Source organism: Lagopus leucura, unplaced genomic scaffold (genome assembly GCF_019238085.1).
Source record: "Lagopus leucura isolate 7727_CA_CO unplaced genomic scaffold, USGS_WTPT01 Super-Scaffold_100014, whole genome shotgun sequence".
NCBI classification, from domain to species: Eukaryota; Metazoa; Chordata; class Aves; order Galliformes; family Phasianidae; genus Lagopus; species Lagopus leucura.
This window is the reverse complement of record NW_024962268.1, coordinates 3648231-3657527: the sequence shown is the minus strand read 5'-3', so window position 1 is coordinate 3657527 and position 9297 is coordinate 3648231. Positions and strand designations below refer to the sequence as shown.

Genomic DNA, 9297 nt, shown 5'->3' with positions numbered 1-9297 from the left:
CAGGATACAAGATTCAAAGATGTTGTATACGCTTACTTAACCAATGCTTCCTCAAACTTTATGCACCAAGTTTCAGCGCCGCTTCAAGTATTCTTTGAACTTATATAAAAGGAAATGGCAATGGCTGAGGCTTTCAAGGTAATGCAATTTATCTTCTCAAAATCAGCTTTTTGGGTGTCAGGCAAAACAATTTCACAATAGCTTGAAAAGATCATGTCTGGCATTGCTGAATTTTTATTGGTCTTTAATGTTACTTGAAAAGACCAGGCCATACTGCAGTGTTCATTTTTCTATTGATTTTTCAGAGAGTTTGATAACACAAATGAAAAAATGCCCAGAATAAGACATCTTTCCTAAAGCTGAGGAACTTTGGAGGAAGTCACACAACAAGTCTCCACTTCAAGTAGTGCTTTAAGGGGGCTCCTGGATGCAAGCTTGAAGTCAGCAAAAAAAAGTGTCTGTAAACAATAAGAAAAAAATAATGGCTTCATATTTACAGAAGATAGCTCTTCTTTAAAGAGCAGTTAAAAGCACATCTGCAGGGTAAAGCAGCTTTTCAAGGCTGGCAGTGCAAACACCATACTGCAGGTCCAGTATAGGTGGCTGAATGCAGTCTTCCTTGCAAAAAAGAGGATTGCTCATTGCCTTGTTTCCGGTTCTAAGGTGGTTCAATACTTCCAGGTGATCTTCCCCAGAAGAGAAAGATTTCATGTATCTCTAATGGAAGTGCTGTCTGCAAATGCATCAGTGATTGGTATGGCTGGAGGAGGAATGGCAGAGGAATGAGCCCCTATTGGAGAGGGGTAAAGAGAAGTGCAAGCCCTTTCTGCAGAGGAAGCAGGCTGCACTTGGTTCCAATTTGCACAGCTGAGGAGGTGGCTCTGTGGAACATCCCCCTGCCTGACCTCAGCAGTGTGCCACCAGCAGCTGTGATTTTTCAGAACTCTGCTCAGTGCATGAGCTGCTGAGCATCCTTGATCCCACCAGGGGTAGGCAGGTTGTTTACGGATTAGCTGGAGCTTCTTTCCAAAAGAGCTCTTGCTCAGAGCCCTCTCTGAGAAAATGCGTCTCCTTGTAGCCTTGGGTTGAAGTTTTAGACTGCTGTCCCTTCTCTACCCATAGTGGAAAGGGAAACTGGGAGACCAGGAGCAGCCTGCAGGAAGCCCATGGAAGACCATAAAGGCTGATCCTTCTGCCTCCCTGGTCCAAGAACTGCAGTGATACTAAAGTGCTCGGCATCAGAGGGGGCAAAATGTTGCATGACTGCTTTCAGTCTAGTACACTTTTCCAGCATTTCTGTGTAAGATCTCTCATGAACCCTTATCACCATCACTGGTGAGTTAAAGAGACAATGTGATCTGGCTCTGCCAAACTTTTTCTTTCCAGGATAACACCATCTGCTGGTGGCCTATTTCTGGAGATGATTTCTACCTGTTTGTATATTTGCTACACGTAACAGAATCCTTTTCTCATAACAAATTGCATCACGTTACAATATGTAATTCTATACAACTATTACAGTCTTTACTGAATAATGTCCAGGGACCTGGGGATGTTGCCTAGTAGGGCACATCTTCATTGAGAGTTATTCTTATCACTTACAAATAGAACATCCTGACTTAACTCAAACACCTTTTATTACAGTTTGAACTAATAACAAAACAAGAACAAAGAAAGCTCTCCATGCAAAGCAAAAGCATGACAACCTGCCACTGAGGACTGCAGACATTTGGAAGCATGTTTAAGCAAAAGTTTAGACATAGATGTATTTCAGTCCATGCACAGATTAGCATTGAAATGGATTGTCCTTCTCCGTCCATGCCTGGTCAGAGGGTCCCACTGCCTCCTCCTGTGCCACATTTATGCAGGGATTTGGATCTGCATGAGATGAAATCATTGTTCCATCAGATGACTCACATGATGAAGCTGTACCCTGGGATCTCATCATGATATCCTTCACAAAATCTTTCTCTTATGGGTGCCAGAATAGTGAAGGCATTTACCTTTCCTCTGAAGACCTGGCTCTTCCATCAACATTTAGAGCAGCTCGCTGACTAAATCCCCTATGCATTTGAATAATTTATCAGATGAACAAATTAATTTGTGCTGAATGAAGAGCTGGACTGCTGAGGTGCAGTAATGCCCACACAATGGAATGGAAGCTGGGGAAGTGGGGAAAACAAACCCATTACTGTGGCACACAGTGCCATCTGCTTGGGTGGATAAAGGCAGTTGTGGCCATGTCTGAAACACAGGAGAGCAGGGAGTACAGAGCAGCATCCAACAGTTGGATTAGAATGAGTAGAAGTGCTTAAGAAACAAACAAGTTTCGTGACCTGGAGAAAGATATTGTTACAGAATGACTGAAAATTCAATTGCAAGTTTTACAACTCATTCCAGATTTTCCAGTTCAGAAGCAATGTAAGTAACATTAATGTTCCTTTTATATCACACTGACAGTTATGAAATAGAAATCTTAACTCCTGCCAAACAATCTGCCACCCCGGGCCTGGACTGGGGAACTGACAAAGGTGTATTACAACAGTGCAAAGGCTGAAAATACTAACAGCCAGACTTCAGGTAGTGTAAGCTGCCTTTGGTCCAGCTCACACCAGCTGCTGATCTGGTCCACAAGAGTTTTGCAGCTGTAGCAATTGGAGTGATGATGGTTTGTGTTCACCAAATGCTAATGTCCACTACCTAACTAGTCATGGTTCATTGCATTTGTGACCAGAAGACCGATTTTATACAGCATCATTAAAATCCTTCTTCTAGCTGTTCTTCAAAGAAATCGTTACAAGCCACAGTCAGAGTTGCAACCAGAGTCATAAATTCATTAAAATCCACTTCATTGTCTTTATTGGAATCCAGATCGTTCATAATCTTATCAACAAGATGAGGATCGTTTTGGCCCTGAAAAGAAAAAATAAGAAAAAAACAAAAACAAAGAAACAAAGAAACAAACAAAACTGACTTAGCTGTGTAGATCTTGAGTGCATAATTACAGCAAACCAGATGGTACGTCACAGCCCAGGTGCTATGAAATAAAAGAGTGAGGGAATTATGCACCTGAATACTAACATACCATGAAGCGTAACATTAAAAACACAGATCTGGAGTCCCAGAGATGCACAGTAACAGAAACTGGAGACTGTGCAGCTCTTAGGAGAAGTACAGGTACTAAATGGGTACAGAAATGGATCAAACAGATTTGAGGAGCTACTGAGCACTGATTTATTTTGACAAGTCTGATCTGCAATGTGTATTTCTCTACATCATTCCTAAAAAAAACATGTTCATAAGTAGTTGTATTATACCTCCACTGATCACATTCAGAAGGTTTCTACTTAACAAAGAGCACATCCTACTCAGTGAAAGTAAGGGCAGCCAATCTCATAATAGTAAATCAGTAGCTAAGACTAAAAGAAAATCCTATTCAAGGAAATGGAGGTATAAGGGTATGAAAAAATCCTGCTGACGGTAATGGGTCTCAGAACAATGCTTACAGTTCAGAGGATTCAGAAAAAAACAGTTATGAATCAAATTATCATTCCATAAAGCATCAGTGTTGCATAATGAAGAACATAACAAATGTGTAAAGAAATTCATATGAAAGGCTGATCACTGGGAGGTTTTCTTAGAATCTCTCTGCAGGGCAGACAAGCAGCTGTATTGTTTGCAGTTTCCCACAAATGTGTGTAACAGCTGTCTGTGATGCAGTTATAAGCCTCTAGGAATATGAGAGACCTTGGATCCCACACTACATGACCATGGTATGCAAACTGCTTTCTTGTCTGCTGAGAGCTAGTTGCTGGAATTGATTCTTTGAAGGACATATTCTGCCTTTTCAACTTTCCACTTTTCAAATGGGATATTTGATCTCATCTCCCTCTCTCCATCTCTCAAAGACAACTGTCATCTGAGAGGCTGTGGCACGATGTGCGCAGTGTAAGGAGATGCCGTTCCTGAACACTTTGATAGATGCTTATCCCACCTGAGAAACAGAAACTCAGAGACTCAGGAGCTGCATCTTACAGAAAGGAAGTCAGTGAGCTCCCTGGTGAGGAGTTCCTTGAGCTCTCTTTTGCTCAGCTTGTATCTGTCACCTTCTTTGCCAGAGTAGTGATGAAAAATCCTGATGAAGGTGTTCATGGCATCCTCCAGTGGAGTGGACATGGCAGGAGCAGGAGAGCTGTGGGGCAAAAACCCAGAGTCAGCAACGTGGCATAGGAGCCAAAGTCATGACATGGAGAAGGGACGAGAACTAGCTGAGGATGGGCATTGTCAACAGTGCAGAGAAAATGAGTCTTCTGCTGATCCGTCCTACCATGTGCATGTGAAAAGGCTATGTTATTAAAAAATAGCAATAAGACTGGGGACTGGAACTAGATCACAGAATCACAACTGTAGGGGTTGGAACGGACTTCCAGAGATAATTGAGTCCAGCCCTCCTGCAAAGCAGGCCCCTGAAGATGAACGGCAAATGAAGATGAAATTGAAATCACTTCCAACCCAACCCATTCTCTGATTCTATGAAAATAAAATATCATCCTGAATTCATTTGCATTTACCTCTAAAAGGTACAGAGAAAGGAAAGCTCTTATTTAAGAGTGTTCTACTGCAAAACACTTGCTACAAAAAGAAACCTCTTGCACCTATAGCTGAAAATTCAAACATGATGAAGGCACCATGCTGCTCATTCAGAAGTTTCCACAAAAAATTAGAATCAACAGAAAACAGCAGCTGAAGGAGACATGAATTTATACAGGATGCCCCTGACATTTCTATGGTGGTTGGAGGAAAGTCACTGATTATAAAAATGCGCAAGGGTATGGGCATCAGCTTTTGCTTTATTTGGTACTGGTTTTAGATGTTTTTTTCTTTCATCTCTGTAAATTACTTGAAATAAGCAAATATAAGCTATAGGGCTTGTTTCATCAAGCATGCAGTAAGAAAAAAGAAAGGGAAGCACCACTAAAACAGAAAAGACAAATGTAATGTAATTCATTAGTGAGTAACCGACATTAAAAGAACTAAAACAAAAAACTGTGAAAAATAGAAACAAACTGAAAGGAAAATGGAAATATTGTTCTGATTAAGCCCCAGAAGGGAGCTTAAAAAGGCAGAATGAAACTCAAAGACTGGAGTCATGAGCAATATTACAATGCAAAGACCAAGACTTACCTGCTTTAGAGGTGTGGTGAAGTGTTTGAAGATAAACACTCAGCTCAGAGGGTGGTGGCCACCTTCTGTTCAAAACCCACACACAGGCTTTTGTTTATCAGGCTGAGAGGGTGGATTACACATATAGGGACAGACGTATAATTGTCACACAGACAGGTCTTCTGTTTCGCTCTGCAGTTGCCTACTGTGTGCTGTAGAAGTCCTTGCTCTAGATAGGTCACTTAAATATTCACCAGGCCGCATACAGGGTTGTGTGTGGACACTCAAGATTTTTTTTTATCTTTTAACCTCTTACAAAAATATATATCCAGAGGCCTGAAAGTAAAAACTAGTAAATACAAACAATAAATGTAAGTCTGTATGGAATAACATATTCCATTTTCAAAAACACCTTCTTAATCTCTCCACAGTTCTACAGCAGAGAGCCAGAGTGCCTGGGCACTGGCAGCCCATCCTCAAGGATACTTCAGGATCAAATGTAGGCTTGTAGTTGAGTTTGCACCAAACCCTTTGACACGTTTACTGTCAGATGTCTCAACAAGCTTAAAACATTGGTCTTGTCAGACAAAGTTCTTGCCATAGAATCATAGAATCATTGAATCATAGTATCAGTTTCAGATAAAGATGTGGCTAGAACTGCAGTGCGCACAGATCTGTGGACCTGAGTTAATTTCTGTCAACTCAGTTGAATTGAATTCCAGAGACTCTAAGGAGAGCACCCTGGGTTTAGCACACAGCTTCTTGCTTGAGTTTGGTTTCTCTCCAAAAAGTTTTCCACCTGTTGCATATGCATATTCATCAAACAAAATTGCACAGAAGAACAGCTACAGGAAACACAGCTGTGGCTGCTTCTCTTTTTTATCCCAGCCTGGAGGACAGAGAAGGAGATGGGCTACACTGTTGTTTCTGAAAGCTTCCAGCCACTCATAATTTTAAGTGCCCAGCAGATCTCAGCCCACACCTCTGTCTGTCTCCTCTGCCCCCAGATATGCCTCTCTCATCTGTGCTGCTGCAAGAAGCGGGAGGGGTCTTGGGCAAGGATTTGTCTGATGGGCAAGGATGTGCTCTGGGAAAAGGGATGCCACTCAAAATGCTGAATCCAGCAGTATGGGAGGTGACTGCACGTGAAGCTTTGCTTCTGAAGCAGTAGGCAGGCTCATTTGGACAGAGGTCTCTGTGGACGCACACAGCAGTGCTTCATTTCCTACCACTGTGACTGTGATTCTCACTGGGCTAGGAGGAGGAAACACGTGCGTTGGAGGACAGGTCCTAATGGAAGCCAGCCTGGATGTTGATCCACAACAAAAAGAATCTATCAGCCCCTGAAATCAGGTGAGTTCTGGGGAAGAGTGCCCTCCATTCCCCTTCTGTATGTGGTGAGGGATGCTTGTGGTATCAGCTGCATTGCAGCTGTGCATGCACTGTGCCATTGCAGATGCTAAGAAAAAAATATATCAAGGGAGACTGTTCTTTATGCATCTACAGACATGAAGGGCTGTGATTCACTAATGACAACAACTACTGTTCAGAAATATTATTCAAACAAACAGTAAAACACCTTTTTGTTGTTGTTATTTATTCAACATCTTCACCCACAGCCAGAAAGAAACACAGCTAAGTCAGCACATATTTATACAATCCTCCTGTTTTTCTATGTATTAAACATATCCTCTGCCTTATGAATATTGCAATTAATTATTTAAGCAGAGTCTGCAGGAGGTGCAACTTTCAAGCAGCTCGTATAGTCTTTCAGAGCTGCTATCCTCAGGACAGAAGAAAGAAGGGCTTTCTCTGTTATCTCCAGAACATCAACTCAATAATTTACACAGTGATACAATCTGTGTTGTCTCTTTCACTAGCTACTTTCACTAAAGCTAATTGTGTAAGGAACTCTCTATCCCATGCTGGAGGATTGTATCTACAGAAGGAGCAGCTGCACTGAGCTTGTTTATTAACATATCCTTTCATTTGTTCTGTCCACCCCACTCCCTTTCCAGCTATTAAAATCCTGCTGGTGGCTCCAGTGACAGCAGGGATCTCCCTGCTCCTCTGAGGGCAGATCCCAGAAGCTACTCAAAGTTCATGATTATCAATCCACTATTTTGAACTCTTCATCCAAAACTCTTGATAATCATTTTTTTATATGCTATCTGATGAGCACTGAAGATAACTAAGGGCACTGTGGCCTGAGAGAAGAGCATTTCTGTATCAGGGCAAGAACCAATTATATATTAGTAGCCACCACTTCCCCACTGATCCTACCCTGCTCTCTGGTTTGCACCAGGGTGAGCACAGGAGTGGCGCCAGGGCAGACATGGCTGACAGAGCAGAATTGCAGTGATTGGAGACATAGAAAAGATTGGTACCTTCTTCATTAGTGTCCAAACTGACCATGCCTCATCCCACCTATTGCTCAAAGTAGAATGGTTACCAGATGAAGTTAGCTATGGGCTTATCTTGCTAAATCTTAAAAACCTTCACGGACAGAATTTTCAGAGATTCTTAGGTAACCTACAGCTCTGCTGCATTACCTCCCTAGAGAAGATGTAATATTCAGTATGGACATCCTAAGTTGTGAACATGGCCACTGGCCATTCTTGTACTGCCACCACCACCAAGAAGTGACTTCACTGACATTATAAATTATCTTCAAATACTCATTATCCCTCAGCCTAACTCAAAAATAAGCCAGAAAGCAGCCTGTTGCCTGACTTACCTAATCTAGTTCCATGTTTTTGTGTATCCTATATGTCACCTGCTGGCCCCTTGCAGACTGCTCCAGCTGTGCCCTTCTCCTAATGAATAAAGTGATATTAATGTGCACACTGCAATATTAAAGACTACACTGCAAAATTAATGGCTGTCAGAATCAGAAGAGCAGATTTTCCACACGGCATGTCAAAACTTCTACATAGACTGAATTCTGTCATCTTTGGTTAAGCATTAATATACACAAGCCTTACAGAATGAGTAATCCATCCGATTGTTCACTGGAGGCTGCTGAGAGATGAAGGCTTTTTCTTGTTGTGTAAATTTGAGAAAAGACCAAACCAGCTATGAGTGATTCCTTCATTTCTAGTCAGAGTAAGCTAGAAGTACACATTGTCTCTATGGAGTTGCACCTTCCCTCCTCCATGGGGATGAAGCACTCAGACCTCAGGCAGAGAATCTTAATGCTGTTTTCTGCTCCTTAAGAATGACTGATACAAGTCAACAGCCCTTCACTTCCACAGACAAGAAGGAGAGGTTTTGGCTTCTTGCATCACAGTGATTTTCCCTTTGGTCTCTTTCTGAAGCAACATAATAGAGGATGCTTTTAAGCCAGAGCAACCTATAAAGTGAGAGACTAACCTGCAATAAAATACTGCTCAATTTCAGTGGGAGAATCTCAAACTTAGGACATCTGTTTTTCAACATTTGCCAGAACACATGTGGGGAATATTTTCTCACAAGTAATTATTCTGCTGGGAAAGACAAGTCAGCCTCCCACCCACATCCTGTGATCATTTATTTTTCCCAGATTCACACCACTTTTGAGATGCATGTGTTCTGCATAAATGTTGTACCCCCAAAGTGGCAAAAGGTGTGATTGGAAAGAACAGGCAACTCTGCAAGACTCAGAGGGACAGATAAACTGGACAGTAAAAAGCTTACACTAGATTAACTAGTCTAGATTAGAATAAAGAGTTTATTTCTATAGATTAAAGAGTTTACAAGAGACTTACATTTGAACCAGCATTTCATGTTATATTGAGCATTTTTACATTTTTAGCATTGCTAGCATTTTCATTTCTGTTCTGTTTCTGTATCTGGCTAGTTGACTGATTTGTCTCATTACATCAGGCATAAGTCTCCAACAAGCCTGGTTCACATCTCCAAGACTTTAAACTGCTGTAACCACACAGATAGCAGAATACCAAAGAGCTGGAGCTGCGGTGGACACCCTGTCCCTGGAGATACTCAAGGCCAGTGTGGACCAGGCTCTGGGCAACCTGATCTAGCTGTGGATGTCCCTGTTCACTGCAGGGGTGCTTGTCTAGATGACCTTTAAGGGTCAACTCCTACTCTAAGGATTCTATGATTTTGTGATCCTGCTAATGACCTAACTTTTAT

The 9297-nt window shown here is 41.8% G+C and overlaps 1 protein-coding gene across 1 annotated transcript; it reads right to left on the bottom strand.

The window, feature by feature from the left end:
* Positions 1-2757: 2757 nt before the first annotated feature.
* On the bottom strand, positions 2758-4176 carry S100Z (S100 calcium binding protein Z). Its single transcript, XM_042875445.1, has 2 exons — positions 4036-4176; positions 2758-2913 (listed from the first exon to the last, which is right to left on the bottom strand). Exons 1-2 carry the CDS (start codon positions 4174-4176, stop codon positions 2758-2760), a joined length of 297 nt encoding a protein of 98 aa, XP_042731379.1.
* Positions 4177-9297: the final 5121 nt, after the last annotated feature.